At 38.8% G+C, this 17,695-nt stretch overlaps 1 protein-coding gene across 1 annotated transcript in view; it reads left to right on the top strand.

Annotated features, from left to right (window-relative positions):
- The window catches only part of LOC109234935, a 23,382-nt gene continuing 7,764 nt past the window's right edge, over positions 2,078–17,695 (top strand). Inside the window, exons 1-2 of the mRNA XM_019400975.1 lie at positions 2,078–2,227; positions 2,491–2,624. Coding sequence (XP_019256520.1) covers positions 2,078–2,227; positions 2,491–2,624 — 284 coding nt within the window. The remainder of the gene's footprint in view (positions 2,228–2,490; positions 2,625–17,695) is intronic.

The raw sequence follows: 17,695 nt of genomic DNA, 5'->3' as shown, positions 1-17,695 counted from the left end.
TCTTGTTTGGTTACTTTACAATTCTCTTAAGACCTGTCACTTGTCTGTTTCTTGGCTCAGAATAGTTTATTCTACCTTAAATTTCTGTGATCTTGGCATGTTGAATATCTTGGATAAGACTAATTTATGATCATGTATTTCTCTTAGAAAGAGCATAGCTCAACAGCTAATCTGGCTCTAACTATGCAGACTACAGGGTTGATGTGGAGAGTATCGTGTATACATTTATCAGTTGTTTTACATATGCTAAATTGGCTTTATCTACACATCCTATATTTGACTTCTATCACAAAAGACTTTTATTCATATGACATTCCTATGTGCATTATTTTAAAGGTTAAAATTGGTGTATTAGGTATTATAATGCTATCCCATTCGTCACTACTCCCTCCGTTTCAATTTAGATGGCACCCAAAAAGAATGATACATTTCTATAATTGGAAAATAATTTAACTTTAAACTTTTCATTTTACCCTTAATGACAAACTTTTATGGCCACACAAATATTATGGTCCCACATAGCTTTTAAGATCACAAGTTTTAAAAGTCTTTCCTTAAGCTCCATGTCAAGTCAAACTATATTATCTAAATTAAAACGGAGGGATATTACCAATTAGAAAATATGAATTAAATTTGAATATGCACCTACTTTTAAAACTCATTTAAAGAACAAGATCCTATTTTTCAGTTGTTGCTGTTGAAATCTATTCTAAATTAGTTGGGTATTATTTAAAAGGTAAAATAACTGGACTTGGGAATATAATAATAAACAAGTTGTACCCTTTAGTGTCACGATCCGGAGTTTCCATCCTCGGACCGTGATGACGCCTAACATTTCACTTGCTAGGCAAGCCGACGCAAGAAGTAATTATTAACCATTTTTAATAATTCAAATCAAATGAAAACTAATAAGCTGAATAAACTAGAATAAAGTAGATAAAACTGATAAACGGCGATATCCAAGTACAAATTCTAGAGCTGGCGTCACGAATACACGAGCGCGTAGAGTATTACGAAAAATAGTATGAGTGAAAGCATAACTATCTGAATCGAAATAAACAGCTAAGACAATGTAGAAGGGGACTTCAGGACTGCGAATGCTGTGCAGCTGTACCTCAAGTCTCTGTCAAGCACTGGATCCGAGCAATCTATTAACCGCCGCTAGGACCAACTCCAAAATATGCACAAGTGCAGAGTGTAGCATGAGTACAACCAACCCCATGTACTCTGTAAGTGCCGAGCCTAACCTCGACAAAGTAGTGATGATGCTAAGGCGGGTCACTTACAATAACCTGTACGCAGTATACTAATAATAATAATAATAACAATAATAATAATAATAATAATAATAATAATAATAATAATAATAATAATCTATCTATATAGAATAGGAGAAGCAAAGCCATATTATTGTGCCAAGTGGCACAACAACAATTAGCCAAGTGCCACTCCTTTAGGACAAAGCTCCAAAAGTTTTGGAGTTTGAAAATATTATTATGTATAAAAAAATGTTTAAAACAAATAATAACAAAATAGAGAAAAACCTAATTGAATCCTCTAAATCACGTACCCACTCCCATCCCCCCATTTCGCTTGCACGTCCACACAACCACCTGCATACATGCAACTGAAATATAGGACATTACACGGTAAAAAATGACAGAAATATGGGATCCATTACTCCCTCAATTTATGGGATCCATTACTCCCACACTCACAAGTAATTCCCACGTTTATGGGATCCATTACTCCCTCAATTTATGGGATCCATTACTCCCACACTCACAGGTAATTCCCACGTTTTGCCTTACTGCTACGGTCCCAAAAACGTCCGCATTATCCCTTAATGTATATGTAATGCAATTTCGAAAAACTGCCTTACTGGTGCTGCTCCAAAAACCTCTCCATTATCCCACCATTGATTTACCTCCCAAACGCGGGCTTCCAATTCAAAAAAAACCATATTTTATCTGCACATCTATATATATCGGATTTATGTGCTTTACATTTTTAAAACCTTTTCAACTTCATATTTTATCTGCTTAATATACCATTCTGATTAATTGACTTTGCAAATATGGCGACACAAATTCATGATATCAAACAAATTTCAGGCAACTCAATGCAATGGAACCTTAAAGTTAGAGTCGTTCGAATGTGGGTAATGCCGGATCGCTTTAAGCCGGAAATACCATATTCAATTGAATTGGTTTTACAGGATTCTAAGGTAACATATCAAACTTTGTCATACTTCCAAACTTATTAATGTTGTCGCATCCTATATAAGGAGGACTTGGGCAACTACATCAATCGCATATAAGTCACATTAATCCAGCACTATGAGAAAGTTGATGAAGCTGATGTTCCTAGATTCATCTGTTTTGTGGCAGCCTCCTAAGTGTCGAATATTTTTTCATCTTTACGCATAACTGTTGTAGCATTTTGGTTCTTATTGATTGTTCATAAAACTTATATTTATCACTGATGTAGCTATCTGAATTGAGATGTGCAAATTCAAGAATTATAGCTGTTAGATTAATATGCGACTGCTGTTGTCGATATACTTACATTTTTCTGGTTTTAGAACTTGAGACAGAGATGGAGATTCTTTACATTTTATTCTGGTTTTAGAACTTGAGACAGAGATGGAGATTCTGTGAAATGAAATCATAGCAGTACCGAAGATCAAAATGGTAGTAGTAGTGGTATTTTTTCTTGTCTATATAAACGTGTTCTTACTATGATTGCAATCCCACATACACATCCCTAAACTTGAGTACTATTATTCCACTACATCTCTTTTTCTTCTACTTGATTCTTCAATACCTCTGCAATGGCGCTTTCGCGCTTCTTTTCTGAGCTCATTGAGGGTAGAAAATGCCTGGTCTGTCAGTAACACTTTGCCCTCTCACCATTTACACAGAATGTAGCGAGTTGCCCTCCACCAATTTCATTCGTTGAGGATGCTACGCACACCTCATTCAAAAAGACTGTCATGTGGACATTCTGATACATCATTCATAAAATAGCGTAAACATTCATATATATAAAACTTATATGCGACTGCTATTGTCGATATACTTATACGTTCAAGTTCGGCAGAATGGCTTCATATTTCGTAGTTTTGCCTTTACTTTCTCTATATAGCATTTTGGCTTTTGATATAAAATCTTTACGATAACTTCACTTAAGTTGCATAAAATCTCTATATAGCATTCTGCTTTTTCATATGAAATAGGTAGGATAATTTTAGGCAGTGATCTCCGCTATATACAAGCTTAAAATTGCGCGCTAATAATGAATCTGATTTTGTAGGGTGATCGTATACATGCTTCAATCGGAAAGTATGTTCTCAAGTTTTTTAGGAACAAGATACATGAACTTCGCTTATATCGTATGAACTACTTTGTCATCGGACCAAATAATCTGAAGTTGAGGACTACGACACACCACCTGAGGCTAACATTTACTCAAAAGACATTTGTTGAGGAAACAAATGATCCTTCATTTCATATGAACATCTTTAACTTGCGCCCTTTTGACCAACTAACAAATCAACAAGATGTCGATGACACAGAATTATGTGGTAATTCTTCTTTTCATTTGTAACAAATTAATGGTATTGGTAAAATTATGTTACTCACTTTTATCTCTCTCTCTCTCTCTCTCTCTCTCTCTCTCTCTCTATATATATATATATATATATATATATATATATATATATATATATATTGTTGGTCAGGTTGTCACCTATGAAGATGTTAAGACCTACAAGCAAGGAGANAGAAATGTTGGAATCTGAAGAATGCAATTCAAAAGCTTATTGATGCAGGCGACATCGTCGTGCAAAATCCAGATGCAACAAACACTGGCCAAGATCCATCTCCTGTGCACAATGAGACGCATATGGTGGGTATGATTGATCGTGAGAATGAGCCGGCAGAGAAACCTAGAAGCAGTTTGCTCAGAACAACGTGATGAAGACTTGTGAATATACCAGCAATCTTGGTGTGAAATTCAGTGGCTAAGATGCCGTGCTTGGTAATTGGGAAGACGCTCCATATGATTCTTTCCTGTCGTGCGATTTTGTTCTCTCAGTGCTAAATTGAAACCCCTACTCTTGTCCTTTCGCGAATGGCGAGGTCACGTACCGCTTCTTCAGCCGGACAGCAGCACAAACCGGTGATAGATCAGCTACGTCTTCGGAGGCCTTGTGGAGGTTGGATAGGTTTCACCAAGCTCTTTACTACTACTTTCAGCGGTGCATCTTCTGAGGATCCCCAGGATTATCTAGACAGCTGTCATGAGGTTCTCAGGAACATGGGGATAGTTGAGACCAATGGGGTCAATTTTGCCGCTTTTTACTTGTCTGGATCCGCCAAGACTTGGGGGGAGATTATTGCTTGGCTAGACTAGCCGGATCACCAGCTTTGACTTGGGAGCAATTTACTCAGCTATTTCTGGAGAAGTTTCTCCCCATCACTCAGAGAGAGNTCTCTCTCTCTCTCTCTCTCTCTCTCTCTCTCTCTCTATATATATATATATATATATATATATATATATATATATATATAGATGTTGTTGGTCAGGTTGTCACCTGTGAAGATGTTAAGACCTACAAGCAAGGAGACGACGAAAGTGTGTTTATTAATATTGTACTCGAAGATGATCAATAAGTAATTGAAAAATTTAAATACTTTTTTATGGATAGCTTACCTATATATGTCTATATTAACCTTACTATGCAACGTATAGGAGGAACATGATTGTGACAACCTTATGGAGCGAACATGTGGATCAAATTCAACATTACTTGAATGAATCGACCGATGAGCCGTTGATTATTGTTTTTCAGCATATGAAACCTCATAAATATCGAGGTTTACTGTATATTACATGTTTTTCCCGTCTTAGTGTTTAAATATTTTTATGTCTACAATATTTATTAACAATACTCAGTATGACCTTCGACGCCAAGTGCTACTTCAAGTTTAGGCCATTTTTAAAAGTGCTTTTTAAGTCAGCTGCCGGTCAGATTCACTACTATCTTTTCATTTCATACATAGGCAATTACTCTGTGCGTAGCTGTTGATTTCAGACAAAGATATGGATAAACTCTACGTTGCCACAGTCTACTGAATTTAAATCGAGGTGTAACGACCCAACCGGTCGTTTTGAGCTTTTGCACTTTGATCTCCAGTTCCCGGACATGACTTGCCTCGTGTTATGCATTATGACTGATGTGGATCGTTGCTCTTGGTTTCAGGAAAAATCGGAATGAATTTGAAAGAATAGTCTCAGTTGAAAGCTTTGAATTTGAAAGGTTTGACCAAGAGTTGACTTATGTGTACATGAGCTCGGATCGGAATTTTTATGATTTGGCTAGCTCCATTAGGTGATGTATGACTTAGGAGCGCGATCGGAATTGGTTTTGGAGGTCCGGTGTGGAATTTGGCTTAAATTGGCAAAGTTAATATTTTGGCGAATTCCGGTTGATGGGTGAGATTTTGATCCGAGGGTCGGAATGGAATTCCGAAAGTTGCTGTAGCTTCGTTATGTCATTTGTGATGTGTGTGAAAAATTTCAGGTCATTTGGACGTCGTTTGGTCGACTTTTTGATCCAATTCGGATTTCGGAAGTTTTGGAATTCTTAGGCTTGAATCCGAGGGTGATTTGATGTTTTGATGTTGTTTTGAGCGTACCGAAGGTTGGAACAAGTTTGAATTTTGTTATGGGTTATGTTGGCATGTTTGGTCGGGGTCCCATGAGGCTCGGATATGTTTTGGAAGAGTTTTTGAAAGATTTTTGGCGTTTTGATTATAAGCTTGTAATGATCCAAAGGTCCATTTTTAGTTCTAGAGATCGAAATTTGATTTTGAGACTTCCGAAATTTTGATAATGAATTATAGGAGTGATCTGGAAAGTTTGGTCTAATTTCATCAAGTCGCTATTGGGTTTTTGACGCGAATCATGAGTTAATTGTTTAACGAGCAAAATAGATATCGCACTGAGCAAACGAGCTCCGAATTGAGTTTCGATTGAAGGACTATGTTCGTATCATTATTTGTGACTCATAGGAACAAGAATCATCGAATTCTGAGTTTGTATGATGGAGTTAGAGCCTTTTTAGTGAAATTAAAGATTGCTGGTGCATCAGATCTGGTGTGCACCTTTTAGCGACCAGATCTGGCTTTTAGCGACCAGAATAGGCTTAATAAAGCTGCTGCGTTTTCTGCTCATTTTTGACCTTTTTTTTTTGGTGAAAGAACACGACTTGGAGCGATTTTTGAGCAAGAAATCATGGGAAATCTTGAGGTAAGTCACTTGTGATTATTTCTACTTCATAATATTGAATTATCATCGAATAATCCGACTAGATTACATGTTTTTGAGGTGTAAATTGGGGATTTGGACCTAGGGATTTAAAAATATGATTTGAAGATTTGGAGGCAGAATTGTTATCGGAATTTAGTAATTTTGGTATGGTTGGACTCGTGGTTGAATGGGTTGTCGGATTTTATGAGTTTCGTCGAATTCCGAAGCGTGGGCCCGGGGGCCGGGTTTGAGCAATTTCGGGATTGTGATATTAAATTGGATATTTTCGAGTGGGCTTCGCTCCCTTGGCATAATTTAATGATTATGTACTGATTGTGGCTAGATTTGGATCATCCGGAGGTCGATTCGTGCGGGCGAGGCATCGCGGGCTAGAGTTTGGACCGGATCGAGGTGAGTAATGATTGTAAATGATATCCTGAGGGTTTGAAACCCCGGATTGCACATCGTAGTGCTATATTGAGGTGACTTACACGCCGGATAGTAGGCGAGGGGTAGAGCACCGCTTGGGATTGTGACTTGGTCCGTCCCGATTGATGATTTTACTGCGTATTTGACTGGAATTTATTTGTTATCACAGTTGTTTGGGCTGATTGCCATATTTGAGCTTCGTGCCAACTATTTGAATCCTTCGGGGATTATTTTCACTATTTCCTCATTGTTTTGACTTATTACTTGAACTCAGTCATACTGTTTCTCCACTATTTTACAACTCAGCCACTTTTACTCAATTTGAGTCTTAAATGATATTTTAAATGATAATTTGGGCTGAGAACTACTGTTTTACTAATGCCCTAGGGGCTTGTGATGCTATTCTGACTGAGTGAGGCCGAGGGCCAGATGTGAGGATACACTGAGTGATATGAGGCCGAGGGCCTGGATGTGAGAGTTATATATGGATCGGGCTGCATGCCGCAGCGATACTTATATGGATCGGGCTGCACACCGCAGCGGTATATATATATATATATATATATATATATATATATTATCAGGCTGCACGCTGCAGCAGTATAATTATGATTTCGATTATCGTGAGGAATAAATGAGTTGAGTAGTGGCACAAAGGATTTTTGCCTGATTTCTTCATTCAGTTGCTGTTTAAATGTCCCTATTGCTTCGATATAGAACTTCTTAGTGCTTTTTACGAGATTTTGTTTCCGTCAGTCATTATTTATTGCTATTGCTCACTTAGTCGGAGTACTCACTTTACTCCCTGCACCGTGTGTGCAGATACAGCTATCCCTGAGGCGTAGTTCGAGCTATTTCTGCTGTCCAGATTTCATCGAAGTCATCGAGGTAGCTGCATGGCGTCCGCAGACCCAATTTCTCCCTCTATCCTCTTTACTTTCATCATTTTAGACTATCTTTTGTTTAGGTTGTTCCTCAAACTTGTATTAAAGGCTCTTGACACGTGACACCAGATCGGTGGGATTTGTAGTGATATTTCTTGATTTCCGTACATTTTATCTACTGTTACAGATTTATAATCATGTTAATTTGGTATTTAAACCCTGTTAATTGGTAATGAACTCTATATGAGGGATTGAGAGTGTTGAATTGGTCGGGCTTGCCTAGCACTGTGTTGGGCGCCATCACGACTGGGTTCCGGTGATTTGGTTAGCTTCGGGGGATGATCTGTGACTTAGGAGTGTGGTCGGAATTGATTTTGGAGGTCCGGTGTAGAATTAGGATTGAATTGGCGAAGTTAGTATTTTGGCAAATTCCGGTTGAGAGGTGAGATTTTGATCCGAGGGTCGGAATGGAATTCCGAGAGTTGCTGTAGCTTCGTAAGGTGATTTTTGACGTGTGTGCAAAATTTCAGGTCATTCGGAGGTGTTTTGGTCGGGTTTTTGATCAAATGCGTAATTCGGAAGTTTTAGAAGAACTTAGGCTTGAATTCGATGTAATTTGATGGTTTTGGTGTTGTTTATTGTGTTTTGATGGTTGGAGCTAGTTTGAATGATGTGTTAGGATGGGTTGGCACTTATGGTTGAGGTCCCGGGGACCTCGGGGTGATTTCGGATGGTCATCGGGATGAATTTTGGAGTTAGGAGATTGTTGTGTATATCTGGTATCTGATATTTCCGCATCTGCGTAAAAGGAACCGCAGATGCGGTTGCGCAGGTGCGGGAGGAGGTTCACAGGTGCGAAAAATGGAAGCTTTGGTGTTTCCGCAATAACGGACAACCATCCGCAGAAGTGGGGTCCGCATATGTGGATATGGGACCGCAGAAGCGGTCGTTGGTCTAATGAAGATCCGCAGAAGCGGAGTCTTAGTCGCAGGAGTTGTAGCAGCAAATGCGGTAACGGGACCGCATATGCGAAAGTCTCTGTTATCAGAAGGGTTTTAAAGCTCATTTTATTCCGCGAGCTTAAGTCCATTTCCACCCTTTTTGATCGACCTTGAGAACCCTTGGACGGAATTCGAAGCCGATTTCGACTAGGTGTGATTGGAGGTGAGTTCCTTGGCCTAAATAAAGGAATTAATGGTAGAATTTACATTGACATTTGTGGGAATTCATCAAAAGAGGGTAAACCTAGGGCTTGGGAATTTGGTATTTCAAAGTGGAATTTGAGGGGTCAAATGGGCTCCGATTTTGGTAATTTTGATATGTATAGACTCGTGGCGAGATAAGGAATCCGGCGATGTTAATTTTTTGATTTTTCGAGAAGTGGGCCCGGGGCTCGGGTTTTGTCAACTTCGTGAATTTTAATGTTTTTCGAGTCTTTTTGATTGGGTTATATTCCCTTAGCCTATTGTAACGTATTCGTTGTAGTTTTGGCCAGATTTCGACGTGCGAGGAGGTTGATTTGGCGAGGCAAGGGCATAGCGAGCTAGGACTTTGNACTATTTCCTCATTGTTTTGACTTATTACTTGAACTCAGTCATACTGTTTCTCCACTATTTTACAACTCAGCCACTTTTACTCAATTTGAGTCTTAAATGATATTTTAAATGATAATTTGGGCTGAGAACTACTGTTTTACTAATGCCCTAGGGGCTTGTGATGCTATTCTGACTGAGTGAGGCCGAGGGCCAGATGTGAGGATACACTGAGTGATATGAGGCCGAGGGCCTGGATGTGAGAGTTATATATGGATCGGGCTGCATGCCGCAGCGATACTTATATGGATCGGGCTGCACACCGCAGCGGTATATATATATTGGATCGGACTGCACGCCGCAGTGATATAGCGCTTGGGCTGTAGGAGCCCCTCCGGAGTCTGCACCCCCACAGTGAGCGCGGGTACCCATACGGATCGGGCTGTACACCGCAGCGAGATATGGATCGGGCTGCACGCCGCAGCGAGCTATGGATCGGGCTGCACGCCGCAGCGATATGTGGATAGGGCTGCACGCCGCAGCGGTTACTACATGATACTGTTCCGAGAGTGATCTGAGAGAGAGAGCCCGAGGGGCTGAGAGTGTTTCTGAGAGTGAGCCCGAGGAGCTGGTACTGTGTTGAGATATTGCCCGAGGGGCGAACTTTTATGTGCGCATCTTGCATATTTATTTGCCTTTTTACCTGTTATACTGTGGTATTTGTGCCCGAGGGGCGGATTTTCCTGTGCTTATCAGCACTAACCGTTTTGAAATCGTTTTCGTAACTGTCGTAAAGATCATTTTCAAAAGAGCTTTAAACTGAGCCAAGATATTTCTAAAGATTTCACAGCCTTACTGTTTTCTCAAAGAATTGTACCCTGCTTCTATACTGCATGATGGTTTTCTTTACGTGATTTCTTACTGCTCAGTTATTATTTATTTTTATTACTCACTAAGTTGGAGTACTCACTTTACTCCCTGCACCTCACGTGCAGTTGCAGGTATTTATTCATCCGATAGCGGGTATTGACTGCATGGAGGCAGAGTTGTAGAGGTTTTAGCGAGGTGACTGCCAGCGTTCGCAGCACCACTGTTTTCCTATGTTATTCACTATTCCTATTCAGAGTATTTCTAGACTTGTAAAGTGGAATTACATTCTTATAGATGCTCGTGACTTGTGACACCCCGATTAGGGTTGTGTTGGGTTGTAATTACGTTAATTAATATCATTAAATCATATTCGAACTGTTATTGAACTGTTTAACTGCTTAAAAGTGGTGTTCTGAAATGGTCTGGCTGGCCTTGTCTTCACGAGAGGCGCCATCACGACTGGAGCGGGGTTTGGGTCGTAAAAGCTTAGTGTTTATTATACTTGTCATTAGTTTTTCTTTAAAATGGATGAGTTAATGGATTGTGCATTTATCTAATTGAGAGATTCTTGGATTATAGATTTTATTTTTTTAAGTTAATTGAGCGTATGCTTTATTATTGGTTCTAGTAATTTATATCCTATTCCACCCTTTTGATGATGACAAAAGGGGGAGAAAATAATGTGTACAAAAGGTAAAAAACTCAGGTAGAATGTATGGAGACAGGGGGAGAATAATTGAGGAATGCATAGAGTGAGGGGGAGTTCACACTTGATGTACTACATGCATTACGAGAGGAAGACTTCAGGGAAGTAACCAGTTTATCTAGCTTATCTAGCTTATCACTGTCTTTAATTAAGTCTTTGATTAAATTTTCTTCTTTTGTACTCAATGGTTTTCCATCATCAAAAAGGGGGAGATTGTTAGCTTCAAGGTTTTACGTATTAATTTTGATGATAACAAACCAATACAATTATTAATAAAAGAACATTTACTTGTGGTAATCTTATTTTTGTATAGGTTTATTCAAGAAAGAAGATGCTGGTAAAGATCCAAACAAATATGGAAAAAGAGATATCATGTGAAGAATTTATCAAGGAAGATTATTTTCAAAGATTTGATCTCCAAGCGTCACAGAAGGAATAATATTTGAAAGTGAAATTTCAAATATTGAATGACTTACTACAATATCAGAAGAAGAATCTACGGAAATTATGGATGGGAAGATTTTCAACATCTTGAAAGGATAGTTGCTAAAATCGTGGAGAAGATCTATTATCGTGTGGAAAGAAGATACTATATGGAAGAGTTACTACAAGACCAAGGAAGAATATATTTTTTACGGAAAGAAAATATATTATGGGTGTAGTATATTCTATATTATGGAAAGAGATTATTTTTCAAGATCAAGAAAGGAGTCAAAGATTTATTGAGATCTATCAGAAAGCAAATATTTTATTAAGAAAGATATTTTTACCAAGACAAGTATTACAAGGAATTGGCCAAGTCTTGCATTTAAGGAATGTTGCACAAAGAAGCTTATTATTCAAAATATTTACTACGGGATGAGATGGAAAGTACTATTCTTATGGAAATTCAATTATGGAAAGAAGCATGAGTTACTGGAATCAATCAAGAATTACTACAATCATGGAAAAGTAAATCATGAGAATTTTAATTAAATCATCATGACTATTCTCATGTAGATATTCATAAAGATTATATATTGCAGAGAATTATTAATCATAGATCTATTCAAAGAAAGAATTGATATTGGCATCATGATTGGAAATTCAAATTGTCCAATTCAAAAGGAAAGTTTGCATTAACAGAAGATATCCAAATCTGCCTTATAGAAGTCACGTGCATATCCACATATGAAGACTTGATGGCTTACAAAAAAAGAATCTTTTATACAAAAGACATTAAATGATATGTCCTTGATTAAATATTTTGCAGTATGTAAAGATTTCTTTAATGGATATTCGTTGTACTCAAAGGAAAGAGTAGTTATTCTTCAGCATCAGACTTAATCGAGACAAGGATTGTGATCATGTTCAAAAGGGCAAGAAGCAGTAAAGGAAAGTTGGAGCAGCAGCAAAGGAAGTCCTTTTCCAAAATTAGAAGACCACTGCAACAGCTAGAATATTCAACGACCAAGTATAAAAGAGAAGATACTTGCAACAACAAACTTACGCAGCCTTCTATACAATTGTCTATCCAACTACAAGTTCTTTATTCTACTCTTAACAAGCATTGTAATTCACTTTAGTAGATTTACTGTGTACACAAAAGAGAGAAGAGAGACAGAAAAATATTGGAGAGGCAGTGTGTCCGAGAGGTTGTGTCATTGTTCGTTTCTCTGGTGAGCGAGTGAAAACCAAAGGGTCGTTATTGGTAAGCGAGTGAAAATTAACCCTGTCAGCGCTGGTGGTGATCGCTGAAAATCACAAAGGCCGTACTCAATTCATTTACAAAGAGCTCTAAAAGACAACACTCTTGCAACCCAAGATGACTGGATTAGGATACCACATTGGTTCCGAACCAGTATAAAATTTCTGGTGTTATTTACTTTATCGCTCTCGTATTATATTATGTTCCTTTACTGTTTATTGTGATTAACACTTGTTTAAATCGAAAGGACTAACAGTTCTATGCAGGCTGTCTCCGCATAAGTCGACTAGGTCTGAAGAGTAGTCGACTAGAAATTTAAAAAGGCTACAATTCACCCCTCTAATACTTTCAATGTATCCACATTTGGGCTAATAAGTTACATCCACCACCGGAAATAAAGTATGAAAAACTGAATCTTATGAACTGAATGGCATACTTCGTATAGTTTAGGTAAGCCACTTAGAGAAATGGCAGAAATTTGTTATATGGACTGAATATTACTCTTCTTCAGTTCTAAATTAGGCTCATTTTCTCAGTATTCATGACTCGCTTTATTCTCTCTATCAAACTACCCATCTGCACAGATTACTTAGCAAACTAAATCATCAACAACAACAACAACATACCAAGTAATATCCCACACAGTGGGGTCTGGGGAGGGTAGTGTGTACACAGACCTTACCCTTACCTTGTGAGGATAGAGAGGCTGTTTCCAATAGACCCTCGGCTCCGGAAAGCATAATCACCATATTTATGAAAATATAGACATGAAGGGACGGTTCCATTTTTTGTGACACTCTTTTTTTACGATATTCTAAAAAGAATGATTTCTTTTCATAATTCAAAATAATTTAATTTTAAATATTTCATTTAACCCTTAATGACATGATTTTAAAACCACATACTCCCTCTGTTTTAAATTAGATTAGGTACTATCCTTTTTAGTCTGTTTAAAAATAAATGACATATTTCTAAATTTGGAAATAATTCAACTTTAAACTTTTCATTTACTTATTTACCCTTAATGATAAGCTTTTATAACCATACAAATGTCATGGGCCCAGAAAGCTTTTACCTCTTAAGCTTTTAAGATCACAAGTTTCAAAAGTCTTTTTTTTTCTTAAACTCCGTGTCGAATCAGACTATCTCATCTAAATTGAAACAGAAGGAGTAAATGCCATGCATGGCATGTTTTAACACCACAAGTTTCGAATTTCTTTTTCTTTCTTAAATTCCGTGCTCGGTTGAATGGTTTCTTGAAGAAAGTACGAGGCATAGAAAAAGTTGTCATTTTGACAAACTTCATTCAAATTACTTTTATTTTTTCCACAATTAATGTTCTATAGGACTCTTTGAGTAGAAAGAAATGTTATGTTTTGTAGAATTCGAAGAGTCCATTACTCACATGGCCACTCAACTATCCCAAATTATCTCCTAAAGTCACTTTACTTTTAATTTGTAACAACAAAGTCACTGAACTATGCATATTGCACTCAGAAGGTCACTCAACTAGATTTTTCAAATTTTGAATTGTCAAATACCTATTTTACCCTCTAAATTATAAACATTTATCTTCTTTTTATTTTTTTAAACTTTTTAATATTATGATTTCCCCTTTTATATTTATATTATGGACTTAAAACTCTTTCCGACAACACGAACTCTATCCAAAATTATGCTCAATTATATTATTATGTTTCTACCAACTTTCCGACGACACAAAGTTATATCACCGGAAAGCAAGGGGACTATCTGTATAGGGTAAAATATGCTATCTTAAGTCGTGCATGGAATATATATAATATAATTGGGTATATGTGATGACCCAAAAGGTCATCACTTGCTTTTAAATTAAATTCTGTATTTCCAAGGCCTTGAAAACCTCATTTAGAGTTACCTTGATTTGCGTGCGCTGTCCGGGCGCGTAGCCGGAAAGCTTAAATATGAAAATCTGTGAAAAATGATAAAATTTGGCTAATAAATGAATTAATTTGACTTCGGTCAACGCTTTGGGTAAACGGACCCGGACTCGTGATTTGACGGTCCCGGAGGGTCCGTAGGAAAATATGGGACTTGGGCGTATGACTGGAATCGAATTCCGATGTCCAAGCCCGAGAAATGAATTTTTAAAGAAAATTATTTTCTGAAATTGTTTAAAGGATTTTGAAATGAAATTTGATTAGAACATGTTGGTATCGGGCCCGTATTTTAGTTCCGGCGCCCGGTACAGGTCTTATATATGATTTAAGATGATACTGTGAAATTTGGTGAAAAACGGAATCCGTTTGACGTGATTCGGACTTAAAATGGAAAATTTGATGCTTTATGAAGTTTGAGAAAAATTCTTTGATTTTGAGGTTTAATTCGTTGTTTGAGAGGTTATTTTGGCGATTTGATTGCACGGATAAGTTCATATGATGTTTTTGGGGTAGTACGCATGTTTGGTTTGGAGCCTCGAGGGCTGGGGTGAGTTTCGGGTAGGTTCCGGGGTGTTTAAACTTAGAAAAATTCTGTTGTTGCACCAGTTCTGGTCTAACCGCACCTGCGGTTCTTGGGCCACAGATGCGGACTCGCAGGTGCGAGAAGTGCATCGCAGGTGCGGAATCCTTCGCAAATGCGGGTAAAGTTCCGCAGAAGCGGTTCCGCAGAAGCGGATTTACCCCTCGCAGATGCGGCCCCAGTGGGCCAAGTCATTTCCGCAGAAGCGACCTTTCTTCCGCACGTGCGGTTTCGCAGATGCGACCCACGAGCCGCAGATGTGGAAGTCGGGCAGTGTGTCTTTTAAAAACATAACTTGAGCGATTTTTCTTTTAAATTTTCACAAAAATAGAAGAACTAGGGCGATTTTCTTAAGAGATTTTCTTCCCAAATCACAAGTAAGTATTCATTAACTGATTTCTTTCAACTATCTAATGTTTTTCATCAACTTTTATCAATAATTCTAGGATTTTAATGGTAGAAAATTGGGGAATTGGGTAGAGTTAGGGCTTTTTAATTATTTGGGAATTTGACCTCGTTTTGGGGTCGGATTTCAAAATAAATGATATATTCGGGCTCGTGGGTGAATGGGTGATCGGGTTTTGGTCCGAACCTCGTGTTTTGACCAAGCGGGCCCGGGGTCAATTTTTGGGTTTTTGGGAAGAATGATTAAAAAGCTATAATTAAGCATTGGAATTGGATTGTTTAGCATTTATTGATGTTATTAAGTCGATTATGTATAGATACGATTGTGTTGGAGCCGAATTCGAAAGGAAAGACGGTGTTTGAGGATTGAGTTGGCCGTGAAAGTTCGAGGTAAGTGTCTGGTGTAACCTTAGCTTGAGGGATTAGGAGTTGTGTCCTATTTGCTAATTGCTTCTTGCTGAGTACGACGTATAGGCATGGTGACCAGTATCTATACGTTGGTGTCGAGCATGATCGTGAGTCTTGAATTGATAGTTGTTGTGTTTTTAAATTTTACTACGGATGTTTTAATTGATGATTCTCGATATTGAGCAAAGATTTAGTTTATTTTCGTGGATTTTATTTATGATTGACTGTTGGTACTAATTGAGCTGAGTAGGAGTTGAGTTAGGATTAGTTATAGCTGATTCACCCTTGCCGGGATGTTTGTCTTGATATTGTTGTTCCCTTGCCGGGAAGTTATTATATTGCTTTGTTCCCTTGCCGGAAAGTTATTATATTGCTTTGTTCCCTTGCCGAGAAGTTATTATATTGCTTTGTTCCCTTGCCGGGACTCCTTGTGCTTTTGTGTTGGCTTGTAAATGGGATCGGGTGGTACGCCTACCACGAGATATGATGAAATGGGATCGGGTGTTACGCCTACCCCGAGATATGATGAAATGGGATCGGGTGGTATGCCTACCACGAGATATGATGAAATGGGATCGGGTGGTACGCCTACCACGAGATGTAATAAAATGGGAGCGGGTGGTACGCCTACCACAAGATATGAGAAATGGGATCGAGTTGCACGCCTGCAACGAGATGTGGACCGAGAGTGAAATCTGCCTTTGTTTTTCATTATCCTTGTTAGAAGTTAAATTTTTGGTTTCCTGATAATTCTCTTGAGATTCTATTTTTATCTGTTATTCCCCGAAGCATTCCCCTTCCCAGCTTTAATTATTTGTTCTAGTTTATTTTTTCGCTGTATATATATATATATATATATATAACTGCACAGGTTTATGCGGAGTCTGGTCCTAGCCTCGTCACTACCTCGCCGGGTTTAGGCCAGGCACTTACACGCACATGGGGTCGGCCGTGCTAATGCTACACTCTGCACTCTGTACAGATACCGAGGTAGCACTGGGACAACAGCAGTAGCTCGGGAGCCAGCCTTCAGTCCACAAGATCCCGAGGTAGTCCTGCAGACGTCCGCGTCTCTTCTATCTACTATTATGTTATGTTATCATTTGTATCCAAGACAGATTGAGTTTCTTTCTTTCAGACATTTGTATGTAGTAATCGTAGATAGTCCGTGAATGTTGTGACACCGGTTTCCTGTTAGAGACATATGTTGGCTTTTCGTATCGATTTGGTATTATATTTGTCTACGTCTTCCGCTTAATTTTTCGCCTTTCGCTATTATTTTACTGTTTATCACCTGTTATTACTTGTAGTTAAAACTATTAAAAATGAAAAGGTTAAAGATTTCTAAATTTCGTGGCTTGCCTAGCTTCTACGAGTAGGCGCCATCACGACTCCCGAGGGTGGAAAATCCGGGTCGTGACAAGTTGGTATCAGAGCTCTAGGTTACATAGGTTCCACAATTCACGGACAAGATTAGTAGAGTCTGAAGGATCGGTACGGAGACGTCTGTATTTATCCCTCAGAGGCTACAGAGTTAGGAAAAATTTCACATTTGTTCCTTCTTGTCGTGCGGTTTGGTTTCTCAATGCCAATTGAATTTCTACTCTGTTCTTTCGCCGATGGTGAGAACACACGCTTCCTCATCTACCGATCAGCAGCCCGAGCCCCCAGCAGCAGCTCCCACGAGGGGCAGAGGGCGAGGCCGAGGTCGTGCTACGGGCCGAGGCAGGGGCAGAGCTCAGCCCAGGGCAACAGCACCCGTAGCGGAGCCTCGGGTTGACTTTGATGACGAGGTTCCGGCCCCAGCAGTTTCGGTGGGCCCGGTTCAGGTCCCAGAGGGGTTTATCGCTACCCCAGTTCATCAAGATGCTCTGGTCCGTCTAGTGGGCCTTATGGAGAGTGTCACCAGGGCAGGTTTACTTCCTGTAGCACCAGTCGTCTCTCAGGCTAGAGGAGGAGC

Source organism: Nicotiana attenuata, chromosome 11, assembly GCF_001879085.1.
Source record: "Nicotiana attenuata strain UT chromosome 11, NIATTr2, whole genome shotgun sequence".
NCBI lineage: Eukaryota > Viridiplantae > Streptophyta > Magnoliopsida > Solanales > Solanaceae > Nicotiana > Nicotiana attenuata.
Note: the sequence above shows the minus strand (reverse complement) of the source record. Positions and strands in the feature narration are given on the sequence as shown.